A 19,841-nucleotide genomic window follows, 5' to 3' on the forward strand; every position below is an offset into this window, starting at 1 on the left:
CCACAGTGCTAATTTATGCATAGTTAAAGTTAATCACTAGTGTCATAATCAGGACAGATCACTATGCAATGGCCGAAAAGGACAACTCCGATTTTTCCTATTATAAAACAGCATTCGTCGTCTGCCAGTGCCCAGGTGGCAAACACGAAAACAGACTGAATCATAGTATTTTTGCTTTCTACATAAATCGTTGCTCACTAACCTCATGCTATAACAATGCAAAAAATATAATAACAAAGGACAAATTAACCTCTAGGTAGTATGCGTTTCACGAAATCGGAGTAAATAGCTGACACAGGATATTGTTGTATACGTACAGTGGCTAGCTCTCACTACTTGGCTCTCTATTGTTGTCGTTGAAGATCTATGACACGTACATCTGTTCCCGTTTGCTTTTGTGTTCTATACTGATTCAATTGTTGCTTGCAAACAGACGACTATACGCTTGTGTACGCCGGGCCGGAACGAGTCGGCCAATCCGGCCTACAAATGCGGACAAAAAAAAGACTCGGAAGGATTTACTCAATATGAACATGAAGCGAACACACACAGATGCGACAGACACACGCTGAAGGCAAACGCTGAATTTGTCAGCTTGCTATGCCGTTGACGTTCTTCGAAAGAGAAAGGCGGATCGAACGAAACGGATATCAGCGGATGAATACAAAAGTATGCAGCAGCAATGACAGCAACGGCCGAAGACACGGCAGGGGGAGAGCAGCGTCAGCAGAAGAGTCTGCCAGATGAATCTGCGCAGGATAGAACGAGTAGAAGTAGAAACAACTCTGCACGAGAAGGCGTAGCAGCGGCCACTCCAGCAACAGCAGCGAAACGAACAATAACAACGACTGCCGACGACGAAACGCGGCACCGACTGCAGATCAGCCATCGCGGCTAAATGGTAATCCGCTCTGGTGGTTAGGCCAAGGCGAGCGACGGATGAAGCGGCCGGCCACGTCGCCGCCGCCGCCGTCGACAACGACGACGACGACGACAGTCCCTATCCGTCCACATCTGCCATCGTACCATGCGCGAGTGCGACGAATCTCTTTCGACTTGTTTCTATCTTATCATCGTCGTGACGGCAAGGCAATGTTTCTTCGTATCACCATTCGACGGGCGACTGAAGTCGTCGAAGTCTTCTAGTAATAGTTGCAGTGGCCGCGGCAGCGGTAACGGATTAAGAATCTTGAGGTTTTAGCGGTTATCCAGCGTCGTCAATAGCAAATACACCGACTGCTGTCATGCTGATGCCGCTCGACTGCTAGATTGGCCACCGACACATCGGCAAACTTCTTCCACCCTCGTCTGCAGACGCGTTGCTGCTGTTTCCTCGATCGGTGCGGCCCGCCAGGCTGTCAGTACATAGGTCACATCTACTTTGCGTCCTCCTATTGCCGCCGTTGTGATTGCAGTCCCGTCAGCGGCGCGAGTAGGGCGAACGGACGGACGGACAGTTCAACGCTGGCCAGCACACCAGCTACACAAGCAGGCGTATCAGCGTATCAGCAATGTATGTATATCGTCGGACGATCGACGACGTCGACTGCACTATTATACTGGTTCCGTTGGATTAAAGCTGCTTTTGATCTAGTGGGACGTCCGCTGCTTCTGTTACTGTTACTTCTAGTAAACGATCTAACAGCAGAATAATCCCGATTACGTTGTCGGTGCAAGCCGGTACAAGCTGCACAGGCGGCAGCCGTCGCGGCATACAGTTATCGGACGTTATCATCCTGTTATTAGTACGCTAGTATTGGCAGAAGCTGCAGGCTAAACGTGGCAGTAGCGGGGGCGACAGCGGGGACCACTGCTAGCAATGACCCCCCGCTTTCGTCGGTGCCGATATTTGAAGACAGCATCGGAAACTTTAAGAAATCAGCCCACCTCATAATTTTGTGCCCTTATTCGCAACAGCGATAGCGGTAAGTGGCAAACGTAAAATGGATAGGAAAACGAATACGGGAAAAAACTAAAAAGATATTTATCGATTGTCAAATTTCTGCCAATCAGCTGTTATGTCCTTCGATGAATATGACACAGAAAAGACGACTTAGATAGATATATTTGCATCGAAAGAAAAAGCAGGATAAATGAAAGGTAGAGATTATCATACACTGTACAGTATCCTGAATCAACGCGGGTTTGCTAAACGTTAAACGTCAATGCAGGCGATCGAATGGTTGAATTCGTTGACATCTCATGGAGCCTAGTACAACACGTATTGTGTCAGAAATGAATAAACGGTCACGCGTGCTTGCAAAATGTCGTCGAAAGGCTCAAATATAACACCAACCAGGCCATCAGGTTCGTCCCGCAATTCATCAGCATTGAACTTCACCGAAATTTAGTGCCAGTTATTAATGATACCAACCTGCTATCAATACCCAAACTATTTCTCCTATAGGAATCAGTAAAAGGGCCTTCTTACCGACTACACACGATCTAACATTTGATGAGCTGACAAAATGCTTTCTTTGTTAATAGTACTTCTTAATCTAAGCTTCGTCCATCTTAAGCTAATATGGGCTTGCGACGTTATAGAAACCATGGTGTGCTATCGATCACGACAACGCATTATTTCTTGGTGGAAGCTGTTGTAGAACAGGAAAATGTCAAATAGATTTCTATCGACGGTTAGAGCTGGTGAGAAGTTTTCGCGGACTGTCGTAACAAGCGTGCATGCAACCCCCATCTCTGTTAGCAGACGAAAGCCAATTGTTTCTAGAACAAAACAACCGTTTTGTGTCGATTTCAGAGTTTGAACGAATATCAGCTATTCTATCTAATCTTTCTGCGCTGACCAAATTCCACAAAAGTTCCGGTTTACGTCATAACCAATTTTGATGCGACTCCTGGAAAGTACGATAACAGATCTTCACGAGACAAATCGGAAAATCTTCAATGGGGCCTATATTCATTGAGATGGCTCAAAACGATACACCTAGGTTTCTGATACAGAAACTAACGCCTATTGCAGAACTGGGAATATCAATTGTTAACTGAATCATCGAGATTAACTTCAACGGTCAGTGCTTTTGAAACGTCCTAGGCTTTTGGGCTCCTTTTGGGCTGAATTATTCGGCCACTGCACTTTTGGCCTAAAATGTAATTTCATTGAAATGTTTCATGTGTAGCGTATTGAAGTTTTTCACCTATTACACTTTATTATTGCAATAGGTTATTTACGAATCGAAAGAGAAAAATATTAAAATGATCAGTTAATGGCTTAGATCTTCAGTCGAGATTATAATCGTATAAGATGGCGATTATGTTGAACAAATATGATCGTCAGAAATGGCGCGTGTAGAGAATTTCATTGAGGTATCTATTTTCGTTTAGATGCAATCTTAGAAACAAAGCATGAGAAAAGCTTTTCATTTGAATGAGCTTCCATATATATAAGCGGACGTTACTAGATCATTGACCAGCAACTATCAGCCGTCACATTCTACGTTCGAAGCCAGAGCTGCGACCCCCCCCCCCCCCCACAAAACCTTGTACACACACATTCGACCATATGTATATGGGGGTAGAAAGAGAATAAAAAATATTATCGAACACTTTCGTCCTTTCTCGCGTTGCTGTTTCACTCGTGTCCGAACACGCTACAGTCCCCCAACAGCTTCTTGCCATCATCTCCTTCACAAAAAGTCAACGCAAGCCCTTCGATTATGAACCGGATAGCTACGGATAACCGTCGATGATGATTATGTCTCTACTCCGCTCAGCAGATAGAGTATAGTCGTAATCCGGAACTGCGCGGCTCCCTGTAGCAGTGGCGGCCGTAAAGCGGCCGTTGATGCTATAGCCGTCACAGTGGCACTATCTGAGTATATAATACAATCGAGTTGTCAGCGCTCGCAAACTACTGCTGTGATCACGGTTTAATCCACCGCAGTCCTATTCCAGATCGTGGCTCGAACGGATCCAAAGACGAATCAAGGCAACAGCCTTTCTCTCTTCGGCGCCTGAACGTTCTGCTATCGTTGTTCATTGGTTTTTTGTTGTTGCCATCACCCGTCAAAGTGCTTGTACGTAATCCTAGGAGATTAACAAAAAAATTCGCCGATCGCGAATCACGGATCTTGGGCTCGCCGCTGCTTTCTAGCTACGACTATTACAACCATCGGAAAAGATTGGCTGAACGTCACTCGAACCGCCACTACGGATAACGCTGTTTGTCCGCGGCCATTTGTCACGACTGTAGGTAACAGGCAACAGGCCAATAGGTACGAAAGCAGACAGGAGGTAAACGGAGCAAACCTGGTGTCGACTGACATGGATGATGCCCACCGACATGGGCATCTAGACAGGCTAATAATACGGACGGATACTCACATACAGACAAATAGAAACTCACAGACACACTCACTCATCAACGCTCACATTCACATTTCACGTAGGATCTTGTTAGCCTACTTTGTTGTTGATCACATCCATTCGTTTAGGACAACGAGGAACTATAGTGAGAAATAGCGAGCGAGCGAGAGAGAGAGAGAGAGAGAGAGGGGGGGGGGAGGGACGTTCCGACGAGTGGTCACCGTCAGGGAAGATCGCACGCAGCCAAACCCGTATTACTTAAGTGTGAAAAATGAACGTCTCCCTAAGTGAGATTAGCACCACCTTCGTATGGCCAAATTTAGGACTCTAGCCAGTTATCACAATCATACTGTGACAATTGGCTAGAGTCATTGCTACTTAATCATAGCTATCATTGCTAATTAAAGCGTGTTGCGTGCGTACGTTGCTTGCGGTAATTTTACAAATTCTGTATATAGGTAGCAAAATTTGCGCTTGTCCACGGGTAAATACGTGGTACGATTATGGGAGATTTCTAAAAAAAGATGCAAATCTCTTGGATACCTTATTACGTACGACAAGCTTAATCGCAAAGGCGAAACCTCATATTTTACAGAAATTTACGAACTTTATCGCATAGTATAATTTACGACATGTGTGAGACGTAAACGTATATTATTGCCAAGTGTACTACTATTGGCGGTCCCGACCCGGTATAATGATAAACTAGTAAGCATACTGTATTTAAGCGGGTGAAGCGTATTTGTACCAGCTACAAAACGCGTAACCCCAACACAAATTACAAATGGAAATATGGCTGACCCTAACCTAACCTAACATTTTCGCTTTCGTCTCATAGATTTTCTTTGGTGTCTTAAATGGCAATTTTTTAGGTTTCCAACAAGCTGCCGTTTCGTACCGTAAATCCGTACGGTTTGATGTAGCGAAAGCTTCACATCACCACGTAACGACAAATGTTAGGTCTAGTATCGCCGCTTGTCTTTATTCTGTTAAAAGTGTCATCAGTTGTCGTCTCTTCGTTATTGTCCATTATTACAACTGCTATATCTACACATACATCGAATCCAATCGATACGACTGTAGGCCGTTGTGGCAACGGATCAGGCAGACAAACGCTGAAGTGCAACAGTCGATGGGTCCTCAGCCGTCCCGCCAACCAGTCGATAGTTTATGTCTACATACAGCAAACTCGAATACTACCCTACGAATGGGTCAAGATTATCCATGCATATTCCCAACGCAAACAGGCTGCGCCCCCCACTGCAATAGCGTATGCTGCTGATCCTGCCGGAGCTGTAGGTGTCACTCTTGTTGTCGTCGTTGTTGTTCGCGTCAGTGTTCTAAAGGGACTTGTGGTGTTTCTGAAGTCGGTGCCTTGCGGTTCATGATATTTCTATCGAATTTCGTCATCGTCACCGTCTCTGCCACTAGGAAAAAGGACTGCAGATGCACCAGCAGCATCAGTTGCCAAGGCTACGGGAACGCCAGCAGACGGGGGTCAGCCACTGCTGGCTGAATGACGGCACCCAGCGCTGGATCCAGCTGCGTAGAGGCTACTGCTGCCGCCGTTGCCTGTCGTCTAAGCCGGCCGTCCAACGTTATCCGTTTAACTTTTCGCGCAGAACCTTCGACGACCACAGTTTTTTTTCTCGTAGTGAAGCCGGTAAAGCCTTCATCTCCGACTGGCTGCCGCCGCCGGCCACTGGCTGGTAGTGTAACTAAAGCAACGCGTCTCGCCGAACTCCAGCGAAGCCGAAGGAGACGACTTTCCATGTGGCGGGAGGTATTAGAGTTTGGCAAGGACTACCCGTATCTCATTTGGCTCTTCGTTGGGCTTTCGTCGGTGGAGACTTGTCTGCCGATACCTCTTTTCCTTTTTTCCATTTTATTACATCTACCATCTTCGGCACTATCATCAGCATCATTATCCGCTCTACGTCTGTTTCCTACTTAGAAAGGGAAACGGCGGATTGAGCCAACAGGCAAACGGCACATGGTAGCTATTGCCACAGGGGCAGCGAGTACTGCCGTATACTAACAGCGCATCAGCAGCAGCAGGGCAGTCGACCGCCAGACCTACTGGATCTGAGCTTATCTTCTGCCTATCTGCTGTATTCGGATGTATCCGCATCATCGTCGTCGTCGTCGTCGTCGTCGTTCAAACTAAAGCAACGAGCTTATCCACTGGGGGCATAGATGAACGACAGACAAACTGAAGAAAGAAGTGGCGATGGCAAGAAATGCCCCCCTGAACCTGCTGCTATGTCTGTCTTTACCCAGCGCTGTTCACTATATGTTCAACGAGGTATTGAGGTCAGTAATCGGCATTTGATCAATATACCAGCCAGATATAGTGCTATCGAATATCCACTGAGGCTATCCGCTTCGGGCGCGCCTAACGGTAGTGTAGGACTGGAAATTCAAAACGTTTTTTTTGAAGCTAATAAACGAAAAATTTCGAAAACGATCTCTATAAGAAAAAAGGAAGACAACCAGAGCAGATAATACTATCGAAACATGATAAAATAAATGATTTTTCGGTAGCACTATTAGTCGATTTACTGATTGACGGGAAAATGGGGCAAGATGTGTAAACTATTTCAATTCATATGATTAAGTGTACCTTCAGTTTTACTAGCAAGCTTAATATGTGCAAAGAACAGCTGTGCAAAATGAGTGTACAACGTCTACGCACGTTACAACGTCTTAGGCTGAGAACAGCTGTATACCTTACTTAAACACGAGGCGGCGATTTTCTCCAACCCTTTGAACCCTCATCCCTTCAACCGGAATTGGCTATACATAGGTTGGTATTTCATTATTAGTAGCTACTAAACACGAAAACTGGAGAATGTACTAGGAGTACCAGATTGTAATCAGTATTTACATCTGAGTACAGCAAAATCTGCCTGATGTTTTTCGACGTCATTGTTGTTGTTGAAACGGCGCTAAGTTCTTAACGCGCGCTGATCGACAACGTACCTGAATCAGTTCATAAGAAGTCGACCGCCAGCTCAAACTACTCACAGAAGACTGCGCTCGTGCCCAAATGGCCGAATAACTAGGAGTTTATAAGCGTCGTAGGTTCCTGGAATATATTTGCGCTCGCCCGGTGGGAAATCATATTATAACATAAAGAAGGTAGAACCTTTAGCGTCGTGTTGGGCAGTTTTGCGCTGCGAAAAAGTGCAGCACACAACTACCAAGAAAAGAAAAGAAAGAAAGAAAGGTTCGACATTTTCCCGCTTTCGTTGCTCGTTGAGCCTGCATTGGCCTGCATCGACTCAATTCACGCCATTGAACTCTTTCGTCCTGCATCAATTTTCTTTGTCTTTCAAAGGCTCTCACTTCCTTCTCGTTTCTCCCATTAGGACAGGTTGTTATCGCAGGTCTCGAAACATGTGCGAAAAACGCTGTATTCGTCACTGTATATGAAAAGTCAGCCATGAACATTGTCGACCGTCGGTGCTGTCGCTGTTACGACCACGAGTATCACTATTTACCGTTCAGATACTACTGCTACTACAACGATTCGGGCGCCTTTGTCGTCCCGTCTAAGATGCCTCAAGCTATCGAAAGCGAGGCAGTAGCATACGCCGTCTGCAATGTATGAGCTACCTTTACTGTCAAATGCCCGGCAACAAACCCGCCTTCTGGCCATCGCAATGAGGAGATGCAGGAAAGACGAAATCAAAGGAGGCGCAGTTTGACGCACATCTGAAACGCAGTTAAAATCTCAACCAAATAACTGCCCCTTCTCAGTCACCCCAAACCTCAACTTCTTGCCGCTTCCCTTGCTGTACCGGTTCTTCCCATACCATCTCGAGTGCCGCTCCTAGCCGCGTTTGCCTGTCCGCCACGCGGCGGCTCAATGTAATCATACGCCCGCCAGCCAATTACCCCACTTCAGCCCACGGTATCCCCACGAAACTCTTGGTGCTGCCATCTTTCTTCAGCAGTCTCCAAGTCCAGAGCCAAAAGAGCGCAAACACCAAAGGAGAAAGAGGGAGGAGTTCGCTTGATTCCTCTATGGCTTCCCTTCATCGCTTCCCTCTGTGTCGATCTTCCAGTCAGTTAGCAAATAAAACGAAACCAAGACGAAAAAGCCACGAAAGGTAGAGTGCAGCCCTTTTCCGTTCTGATTTTCTCAACCTTGTCTCATTCTAGATGCTTCCCTAGCTAGTTTTTTCGCGCCGTCCGCACCTTTCTTTCTCTAACTATCCCTACAAATGTGTACACATCCAATCTATCTGAAGCGTCAAGCCTGCCGAAGCTGTCCATGCTCGATGCCAGCGCTCACTGCGCGTCCGCAAGGGCAAGAAGCCCCTCGCAAGCGAGCAAGAAAAAGCTCCCAAAGGCATAACCTTCTTTAGCAAGCCCATCTCGGCTTTCCGCCGTTGGTTTTTCAGCGTTCCCGTCCCCAGGTCTCATCCCGAGCCATAGCCCAGCCAATGTTTCGATCCACAATTGTGCCGATTTGCCATTTCGCAGGAACACAGTTCCATATCGCAACAGCAAAAAGCGAAATGACAGGCATGGCGACAGCGGCAAAAGAGGGGATCAAAATCGGCAGAACCGTTTTGAGGTAGAACGAGTGAGTAAGGGGAGTTGGGGGGCGACTCGAACGCCCCATCGGCAACTTATTCGCCTAGCTAGCTAGCTAGCTAGCTAGGCAGGCTTAGTCGCGTAGGGGTTTTCGAGCGATGGCAGCGGCGGTAGCGCGAATTGAGGTAAGAGAGACGGAAAAGCCGACGAGTTAGACCGGAACAGTGGGAAAAAGGAAGAGTAAAGGAAACTGCGAAAGAGCCAAAGGGTGGTAAAATGTTAACTGCCAGATTTTCTCTCTAGCAGCGTTTTGCCATCGCTTCTTCAATCGCAATCGAGGCAGACTGAAACGCTGGCTCATGTCAGAGTGAGTGTAGCTATAAGTGAGGATGCTCAATTCAGGAATTATCTTTAAGTGCGACAATCAGCGCACATGCCTGGGTACACAGCATCAGCTGCATTGACGCGCGCCGCTTACCATACCGCCTCCCGACTAACGCCCCTTGATGCTGCCTATTCTGTCTTTCATCTTCTTTTGCACGCTCATCATACTCCAAGGAAGGAGCATGGGTACAGAGACGATGCCGACAACAACGACGCCAACAGAATCGCCGCTTGCAATATGGGACTGCTTGCTCGTAGGACCGACAAACGTGCGCGCCTCCTAGGCAAAGAGTTTCACAACGAGTTTCGGTAATGCAACGTCACCGGGCAGACTACCTTATAGTGCCAAAACGTAATACATGTATAAGGCCACGTTACCTGTTTATTTGAACTCACTCCCTTAACTAGTTTGTTATATATCGGAAAGACTTCTTATTCAACTCTGTGCTAATGCTAATAATATGATGTCCCGGTGGGATGGGGCCAAGGCGGCAAGGATGCCTTCTTATTGTAGCAATAAACAAGCCTCTTTTCGATCTTCATGGTCGTCTCAGCCGTCCACTCACTCACTCAATCAGTCGCTCGGCAAACCAGCTGAGCCGCCGACCAAAATACGTCCTTTGTGGAACAATGGACGAATGAAAGAGATGAGGGAAAGACACATCTAGGTACGAAGACAGCCAACTGCTATATAAGTAGATGGCCGAACTTGCTGGTATTGCCGGTTGTCCTGATGGCGACGATGGCAGTGATTGTGATATCGGAACGATGATGACGATGACGACAGTTGATGCGCTAAGGAGGACGACATTTGGAACAAGAGGGATCTGCCTTTTCCCTCGACTAGCTTGCCCGCTGGTTGGCTTGTCGCTTGCGTTCGTCTTTGTCGAAATGGGGGCGAGCGAGCTGAGGAGCGGACGGTCACCCTTCAGTCAGCAATGGAACGAGTATCCGTATTTCATTTTCTCATTTTAGTTCTTACTTTTCGAGTAATTAGATGTCAACTTCACCTCCTTTCTATGGCAAGGAGAGGGCCCGTGCTAGCAGCGGTGCTTCACTCTGCCGGCACACGCCAAATGTCATCCGTTGCTGCTTACCAAGGTCTCGATGACATCTCTATATGGACTCTTAGCTTGCGGGAGTCATGAATTAGAATGAGCGCGCCATATAACGTTCGTGGAAAGGATAAAATAAGAAAAGAAAACGACAATAGAAGACTACTATATCCAAAGACGTCTTCCTCGAACATTAACCATTTTCACACCATCGAATGAGGCCGGTTGTCTTTGCTAGTCAAGACTCAGAAGGCAAAAGTCGTAGTATTGAATATGACTACATCGATATTGTACACGTGGCAGAATTCAAAACTCACAAAAAACTTTCATTATGCTAGAAAGTAATTATAGTTTTAACAACAACCACTCTTATTTTGAAATTTAATACAGTTTTCTGTAAATTGGCAGTGGGTTTCATTAGAGACCCCTGTGTGCTATACAATTTTTTTTTTATAAACTCCAAGGTATTACGAGCATAATTTTGATTGACGATGTTTGGTTAGTTTTGCACTATCGGTAAGTTTCTACTGGAACATTTTATATTTTGCCAACACGACAAATAATACGTTTAAGCTTGACTTCTCTCTGTTCCATTTGATTTACTGTAACCATCTGAGATTATAATTGTCATAAATATGACCTAGATCAGAAACAATTCGATTGACTGCGTTTTTTTTTGTATATATTCGCATACCCAGATGGAATATTGCGAATTGGGCCAATAAATACACATGCCTGCCGTACTATACTCCCTGTGTGTCTTCCTAACCACTGCTGCGCCCATATCCGTGTATGTGCGTGTGTGCATGTATCTGTTGTTGATGTCCATTTTGGCTAGCCAGGCCGATTCCCCGTCGCCGGCACAACAGCCGTTGCAAGTCTTCCTGTACTTTCTACTCCCTCCCCTTTTTTCTCCACTTCTTTATCGTTCCTTCTCGCCGTTCTCTTCCGTCGGCCTGCCTCCGTTGGTGGATTAAGCATTTTTAAAGTAGAATCCCCCGTTCCCTGAATGTCCCACGATTGTCCCACTGCGTTTCCTGACAGTTCCTTCGATCTAAAGCGTTCCACCCTCAAAACCCTCGCGCGTGGATGATGCTCCGTCCCTTCTGCCAGCAATACATTAAGCAAGCGAAGCAGTGCGCTGTGCCACGCGCAACCCAACTTCGGCACCGAGGCCCTAGCCTCCAGTTCTAGCAGCATCGTAGCCAAGCAGTCCTTACCACGGTTGCCATCACCGCCACCATACCCCTTGAACAGCAGTGGCTACGATGGCAATGCCGGCGCCTCCTGCTGCCGCATCTGCTCGCCAGGGGACCTCCCTATTCCCGTTTGGTTCCCGAGACAAACAGGGATAATCCTCTTTTAGCCGGGGGCGCGAGGGTTTTTGAAGGGAAATTTGGGGTGTGCTGCTTAGGGGATAGGAAGTGTGGATGGCGGCCGCCACGGAGAACGGGGTCGCACACTGACAGCGGGGAAAGAGCTAAAGGGAAAGGTAGCGCGGGTTGTAGGAGAAACACGAATTTACTAAAGCGTCCCCTGCGGTTCGGCAACGTTCAGCGTGCTCATGCCGAGCACTCAGCTTCGGCCCCTCGTCACCCCCTTCTGCGCTCCGTCGTAGTACCCGAAGTGGATGTAGACGGCTGTCCCCTTAAGCCGGTGGCGACTGTCTCCCTCGACAGCCTCGGCTAGCTAGTATAGCTCCTTTTGAAAGCCTGCTTTCGGCTCGACTCAGCTCCGCGGACCTTGGCTTAATGTTGCTGGCACTACTGAAGGAACCCTACTCGTGATGGTACCGCTGCGACCAGCCTAAACACAGGCCACCCAACTGCCGCTATTTTCACGGCGCCGTGTTGATGGCTCATGCTAGTGAAACCATTTATACTATTTATACATATAGAAATACTAATCTACAACAGATGTATGGTACAATCATTTGTATGCAATATCAGCAGTCTGTGATTCTTTAGCATTTGTCAGTTATACCTTGTTCTACCTATTGACATATTAGCATCTTGGCTACGCAAACAGAGAAATAATATGAATTGCAAGTTAATGCCAATCATGTAACTTCATTGGGGCATTGCATTGTTCGAAAAATGTGTAGAGGCTCGCTTTGATAGGAACAGAAAAATGTATGTGCGGTAGTCCCTTAGAGAAAAATCCTAACATGGAAATGTTGGTGTACGAGCACATCATTAGTGATATATGATTCACTTTATTATACATCGTATTATATGGTTATATCGTTTCTTGTCGGCAAGGGTAATCTAAAACTACCAAGGTTTAAACCCTTATCATAGGTCTAAAAATATTCGTGCAACGTATTTTTCCAAGGACTAAACAGCGAGACGCCAAACAAGAGCGCAAATAATGGTAGCTCATAGCATTGCAGGCAATAAGCATCACGCGACGCACTGCGAATCATTGACTAGGCAATATACCGAGTCGTGGTCTACTGAAGAGAGCTAGCGTCGCCGGTGAGGACAAACACCTTCAGACAGCGTCAGTGTTGGCTACCTCGAAAAGACGGGTCCGAAGAAATTTAACCTGCTTCACACCGTCTGCCATACCTCCGAAGTATTATAACCACCAGACGATATATGAGTACTACGAAAGTAAGGGTGTAATGTGTTTGCATGAAATTCAAACGAAGTTACCATCTTTCCAATACACCTATACCCACACTCAGTTTCCCTGCTCATAGGACCAGTCGCTATATCGTGTGCCACATGCCTCAAGTGAATCTCCGACAACTATTTACTTACGCCCCCGACACAGTGGCCTGCTCGCGTAGTCTATTCAGACGCCGGTTGGCGCTAAGCATGTGCATTTGTCCGAAAGTAGGCCACCTGTATAAACAAGCGCACGATAGGAAAGGTAACTTACATGATTAAGAGCGGTGAACAGGCCATTTTATCTTAATTTATGTATTGCTGTTTTTGATTTAGTTCTGTTGCGCGTTGATACCAGCAGGGCATGAGCCATAACGAGGTATTCCGCTATACGAGTAGCTTGATTCTAGTTAAATTCTATAGTAAACTCTAGTTAAATTCTACGTTGTCCGTGTCATCAATTCACGTCTACGTAGTAAACTGTTGTTGGTGCGAGCCCTAGCATCTACTTCTTGTAATCTTATATAGGCATGTGTCTGTCTATGTGATCAGCAAAATGGTCATTGCAAAACTCAGAGACTGTTTCAACAAATCCGTCCTGACCTTTTCTGAGCCTTTCCATTTCGGCATTAGGCCAACTTCTCGTGTCGGCGGATCGTCCTGTCCATGTCAATGGAGATCGAACTCGCTGGCCACGGCCAAGCTTAACGTTGTTCAAGCGAAGGAGGAAATACAGGGCTGGATTCGTGGAGAGCTGGGGTTATAGTAAATCTGGATCATGTGATGCTAGCCAGCCTGTCGTTCAGCGCATTGGTAATGGTAGCGCTCGCCCAACGCTCGACGCCCAGCACCCAGTGCCGGCGATTGTGCGTTGTGCACGCAGGTTATTGCCAAAATAGCACTAGCAGCGCTACAGCAGAACTGGCTGGATATGGCAAAGGGCAGCCCAGCGGCAGCGACCACGGCGGATTAGACAGCGAACAGCGTTGCACTGAGGCGAGGCTGGGCTCTACTGTGGTCGCACCGGCTTTATCCGAAGAGAGTGAGCGGAGAGATGTAGTGGGGTTTTTGGGGTGGGGGTAGAAAGATGGGGTACTTCACGGGGAATGGATAAGGTAGGGGCAGTCATAGAGAATCCAAGAATGGTGGAGCCGATGAAACTGGCTGTATGTATCTGTGTGTGTGTGCGCATGTAGATCTGGCTGCGAAAATGCTGAAGCAAGCCCAACAAGAGAGACTCGAGCGGCCAGCTTGGCTCAGCGTCGCTTTCAAGGATCTGCTATTGCCGCTACCGTTGGTTGGTCCGCCCGTTTGTCGGCTGCCAGCAAAGGGGCAGCCCTTTCGGCTAGAGAGATTAAAATACGAAAAAGAGCTTAAGACCCCGGTACCCAAGAGGCCCCATTTACCATCCCTGGCTGCCTTCTTTCCACTTCTGCCCCATCCCGCTTTTCGTCTTGACCAAAGGGCGCCAGCGGGGTCGGATTGGAGAAACTAGGGAATACTTCACCCCGAACATTTTCCTAGTACAATTCCCGACCCCCAGCTAGCCTTTGCAGGCTCTCCAGTCTTTCGTTCGTCTCGTGCCCCCTGTCTTCTTTCCGAACAGACTCCCTCTTATATCATGGATAAGCGATTTCGCTACGCTGTACATATAACTGTGGCTGGGAAACTCTCCCTAAACTAGCTAGCTTCACGGCCTCACTGCCGTGGCTGTCTCTACCGCATCGAAAGGATTGCCTTCGGGACGCAAGCGAACCAACGCGTCATATTCTCGGCACTCGTCGTATGCATACAACCGGTTACATTCACTGAAGTAGATAGGAGAACCAAGAGACAGGCAGGAAGTCCAACGACATAGCGACTCAGATATTTGAATACAAATATGTAGATGCATGGATGTAGCGTAATAGACCGGCAGCAATAATTAAGATGGCAGAAGATACTAGTACCATTACAGGCTCATGTTTTGTTGCTATCGTCGTAAAGGTTCACTCGTATGAAGACGTTCATTTTACAGTGTTAAAGTGTCATTACGGAAAAAGAACCACTATTATATATAATTAGTACACGCTGGATTGCTATGTAAACTGGCGCAGCCATCCGTGCCTACACTCCGTGCTCTCCATGTTACTGTTATCCGTTGGCGTAAATCTTCAGCAATGCCGCTTGAGCTCTCGAAGTAAGCTGCCAGCCCTCGTACGTAACTATAGCCTATGGACTCAAACAAATTAAGTCATTCGATCACACTTCTTCATAGTATACACACTGTAATAGGTTAACGCGTAATGAGACGGAATAGTTCGGCTGCTACCTCAGTATCGCGCATACAAGCATCTCCCTATGCAAGACTTTTATACAGCCCTGCGAACCTACACGACCGATGGCAACCGCTGAAGCAGCAGCAGAAGCGCGCAGATTACTCAGATCTTTGTCAACAACGCACCTTCGCTGTTCACATCAGTTCGTATGAGCGGTGTTTGGGCTTTTTTCGATTTTTTTTAACACAGCCTTATAGTGTTTGGCTCACAATGTGATGGGATCGGATATATTTGGCAAACTCGTTTTCTATTCGTCGCGTCGCACACCTAAGTACAAACATATCGACAGACAGTCAATCTGATTGTCGTCGTCCTACTTCGCTTCGATGCTGTCGTTGTTGCTGTTGTTGTCATTGACACCAATTCGAGTCAGCTCTCTGTCTCTACGGAGTTCAATTTGATGAGCGTAATTCGTTGGAATGACGAGATACTTGCTCACCTCGCTTGCTTTGTCCTGTCTGCCGCCTCGCGCAGGCTTCGCTTTATACCGCTACTGGCGTTGTTGACGTAAAACAAATTGTAGGACTGGTGGAACGGCAAAGCTGGAGGCCAACAAGTTATTGTTATCGCCATCCAAGCGGGACATGATCCACCACGGTAGACCCTAAACTCTACAAAGGCTACGTCTGTGCCTGTTAGACCCGTGAACCTTTCAAGGGGCGGAAGCGGGTCCTGGCGCAAGGGATGATAAGACGCGTCCACAGCTATGTAGCAGTCGCGGCGGCAGTAGCAACAGCAACAACAGAGATAGCTACAACGAATGCGTTTTTGCGTAGACAACAGAGAGAGTGTGTGTGTGTGAGAGAGAAAGAGCAGGAGAGAGGGGGGAAATAGGCTAAAAAGAGAAATAGAAATATAGGCTGGAGTGATCCCGACCCCTTACAATCACCCCAGGACCGACCACGGGCGGGTTATACGGAAGCGACAACAACCCGCCAACAGGCAGATTTATATAGATGCTTGTATGCGTAAAAGCAACCTACATCGTGGCCAAGCCAAGAGAGACAAAAAATAAACCCGCCTGAGTACATCCATCGTATATACGTACATGATGTTACTAGGACAGAAGTCCCGCCTCCCAGCGAACGACCCGGCTGGCAAGGGGTGACACTCAGTCTTCGCCAGTTTGTATAGCTACAGCTTAGGGGAACTCGTGGGAGGTCGCGGCAGCTTAAAAGTCTCAGGGCCATAGGACCGAAGGCAGACCGTAGATTTGCGTCGTAGGGTTGTGTGGTCGCAGCGCGTTGTGCCAATGCGACGATAGTGGCACGGCTCAGCACTTTGATACCAGCGATGTAGGCCTTACAAGTACTGTAGTTCGCTTGTTGGTCCTGCACTTGCTGCGTCTGCTGCCGCTGCTGGCCTTATATTCCTGTTGCTAACCTCAAAAGAACGGCTCAGCGCGAGGCAAATAAAGCCGCTTGGTTGGCCGATTCCCCATTGGCCAAATCACGTTAGACCGTGCGATCGCAGGAGCAATACTCAGAGTAAAGGTTCGAGCATGTACAGGTGTACGTCGGATCGAGTAGCTTGCCTCTCGTAGTTGGGTATGTCACTCGTGTTGCGGTGAAAGGTTGGAGCAAACGTTCCCGAGACGTCAAATCACAACAAGGCGAACGCTGTTGGCAGACCAGATAGCGATCGAAAACTGGTTACCTGAGCGGCCTAGCGTCCGTCCCAAAGGAATTGATTGTCGGGTCAATCCGATTCTCCCTGGTTTTTGAAAGGCTCTTCTGAGTAGCACCAGTAGCAACAATACCAGTAGCCGAAGGCAGCTTACGAGTGGGTTGGGCTGCCAAATGCCGCTGCGACCCAATCACTCTGCCTTCATCAGCGGTGTGTACACTTTCTATATTTTTCTTATATCAGAAATTTCGCGATTCGCTTTTATTATTATTATTATCTAGCTGTTCGCAGTATAAAGTAGAAATTCGCGGTAGTGCGAAATACGGATACAAATGACCCAACGTTTATACAGCACTTCGCGTCGGAATACAGTTTTTGCAGCTAATCTTGTTTTGACCAATATATTGTACAGGCATCTGCATATGCGCGTTTATTCCATAGTGACAACGATTACGTACGATCACATTTGAGATCATCCTTAAGATTTTAGCCGCGTACAAATATATCATACGTGTTTTTGCTTCTTCCAAACGTCACGTCACGTCACGGAACGGGTATTTATATAATCCGCCAAAAACACATCCTCTTCCTTCACGTTCCAGTCTACGGCGAGACGCCAGCCTTCTGACATCCATGTTCAACACGGCCCACCTTCCTCCGTATCGGATTATTTTTATTTCCTAATCTTGCAGTAGGGATCAAGCTGTTCTTGTTATTGGCCAACAGTCACATATTAAGCAGAATAGTCAGCTGTTCAGCGCCGTTTCATAGTACTATCGTTACAAAGGGTTGCTGTTAGTTCTACCGTTTCGTTGTCTACTCGTACGAGACCTGCTCTCATAGAGACGATCATGAATTGGCCCTCACTGCAGCATCACCCCTCATACCGATATCATTTGCCGCGTTTGTCAGCGCATCAAGACAGGCGATAATCACACGAATACTATTATATGATACCCCGTGTCACTAGGATCATTGTTATAGAATGTATGATACATCTGACATTTTTCACCTTAGTTAAGTGGTTCTTGCTTTCGTCTCCATTGTTCTTGTTTTGTTACCATTGTCATCACTTTGATGATGGATGTTCAACTCAGCCTGACGAGGCAGTAATAAAAGCAAATCTAGTAGAATATCTTCCATCAACCTTCCCAAATTCTGCCGACTGAGCCAAACTGGTGGATCATCTATTTCACTTTCGCTACTGTTTACGTTTCTCATTTTGTGTCGATCGGCTACTATGTGCCCCCCCCCCCCCTGACCTGCTTGCTTGTCTTCCTTCACTGACCCATACCCCGCCTCAAGCCAGTACCAGCGGACGGCAATGTGGGCAAGGCAAGCACCGTTAAGCAAAGCAACCCATGGATACCGCTACTGCAATAGACTATAGTCTGCTGCCGTTACAACAGCAGCAGCAGCAACAAACGGAGTCGGCTATGGCCGGATTCATGGGATTTAGACGCAGAGCCCATCTTGGGCAGCAGGCAAGCCTACATCCAGATGACTTCGGCGGACGACGAAGTCAGTGGCATCAGTGCGCGTTGAGCTGAACCAGCGGTGGCTTCCAGGCAAAAAGGCTGACCGAGCCTAAGGCACCTAGATTTTTACGAAGAGAAACGCGGCTGTAAGGTGCCGCCGGATCTGTCTCTTGGCCATCCAGAAAAGAGCTGCGCAGCCCTGCGACTGATCAACCGACAGCCGACGAAGCGACGCACACAGGATGGCAGCAGTCAGACAGGAACCCAACAGCAACTACAGCAAAAGCTATGTGAGGGCGTAAGGGACGAAACTTGCTTGCATGGTCCATGGCCAGCTTGTGAGCGTCCTGTCGAGCGCCGGAGTGAAGCCGACACCAAGACTGAACCCACAGCAGCGGCTAGCTAATCGACGTGGAAGGGAAAGCAAGCGACATAATCTCTTCATCTTTCCATGTTCGTTTTAATCCCCTCGAACCAGCAGTAGTGCCGGAGCGAGCTTCAACGGCAGAAACCTGGAGCTCTTTGCCAACTCTGCAGGGACTCAGCAATGTCTAGCTGGGCACCAATGTTATAATGTTACAGGGCCGCTTTTTGGTAGCACTATGATCACAGCTGGTGGGGTAGTGTCCAGGCGGTCACCCTAATAGTGTCAGCAGAAGTGCAAGTGCTCGGGCAAAACGCTGATAAGCATCCGATCTTTGTTCTGGAACTACATCTGGCAGACTTGACCTAGTGGTACTAGTATGGATGGGACCGTAAGCTAAATGGCATAAGTACTGGACGACCGTTATGTTAGCTCTGTCTGTACTCCAATGCGCACCAACTGCTCACTTCCAACCGTTACTATTTGTTTAGATGAAAATAAAAAGAAAAAAACGGGACTTAAGTGGAGGAGAACAAAGAGAGGTATGTGGAAATCAGATTTAATTGCAATGATAACTTCGTTTATTTGTCAGCTTCCGTTTCTGCTACGTATTGGTTTTATAAAGCTTCAGCTCTTCATAGATATATTATGCGTTTAGCATCTTCTCCTTCTGTGTCAAGTGCTTAACATCGGGGGCAAACGTACCTTTAGCTGGTGCGGTCGTTTCACTGTAAACGCCGAGTTTTTCGAGGGCTATCGGCACGAGATTGATGAGTGGAGTATTCGCAGGAACGATAGCGTAACCATCGGTCACGACGCGATTCTCAACGTGCGCGAAAGCTGTAGCGGGCTGCGTCGAGTGAACGGGCGAGTCCCGCCAGCCCTCGGTCGCGCTATTGCTCAGCTCGACGATGCAGTGAACAGGAACTGCTGGCTTACCTGCAACGCATAACATTCAATAAGAACGCCGAGAATCAACGAGACAGATAAGAAGTTAGACAACGACGTAAGGTACTTGTCGCAGCGACGGCTAGCCGTTCTAAGGGTTGTTCAGGGGCCAGCCAAGGAATCATTAGTTTGTTCCATCGCGCACCTTCGTCTTTATCATTCTCCCCCCCCGCATTGTTTTTTGATTT

General features: G+C 47.4%; 1 protein-coding gene across 1 annotated transcript in view; it reads right to left on the minus strand.

The window, feature by feature from the left end:
• Positions 1-19,841, minus strand: part of dve (SATB1_N and homeodomain domain-containing protein dve) — a 94,755-nt gene that overhangs the window by 13,909 nt on the left and 61,005 nt on the right. Inside the window, exon 3 of the mRNA XM_022830833.2 lies at positions 19,411-19,644. Coding sequence (XP_022686568.1) covers positions 19,411-19,644 — 234 coding nt within the window. The remainder of the gene's footprint in view (positions 1-19,410; positions 19,645-19,841) is intronic.

Source organism: Varroa jacobsoni, unplaced genomic scaffold, assembly GCF_002532875.2.
Source record: "Varroa jacobsoni isolate VJ856 unplaced genomic scaffold, vjacob_1.0 scaffold_294, whole genome shotgun sequence".
Lineage (NCBI taxonomy): Eukaryota > Metazoa > Arthropoda > Arachnida > Mesostigmata > Varroidae > Varroa > Varroa jacobsoni.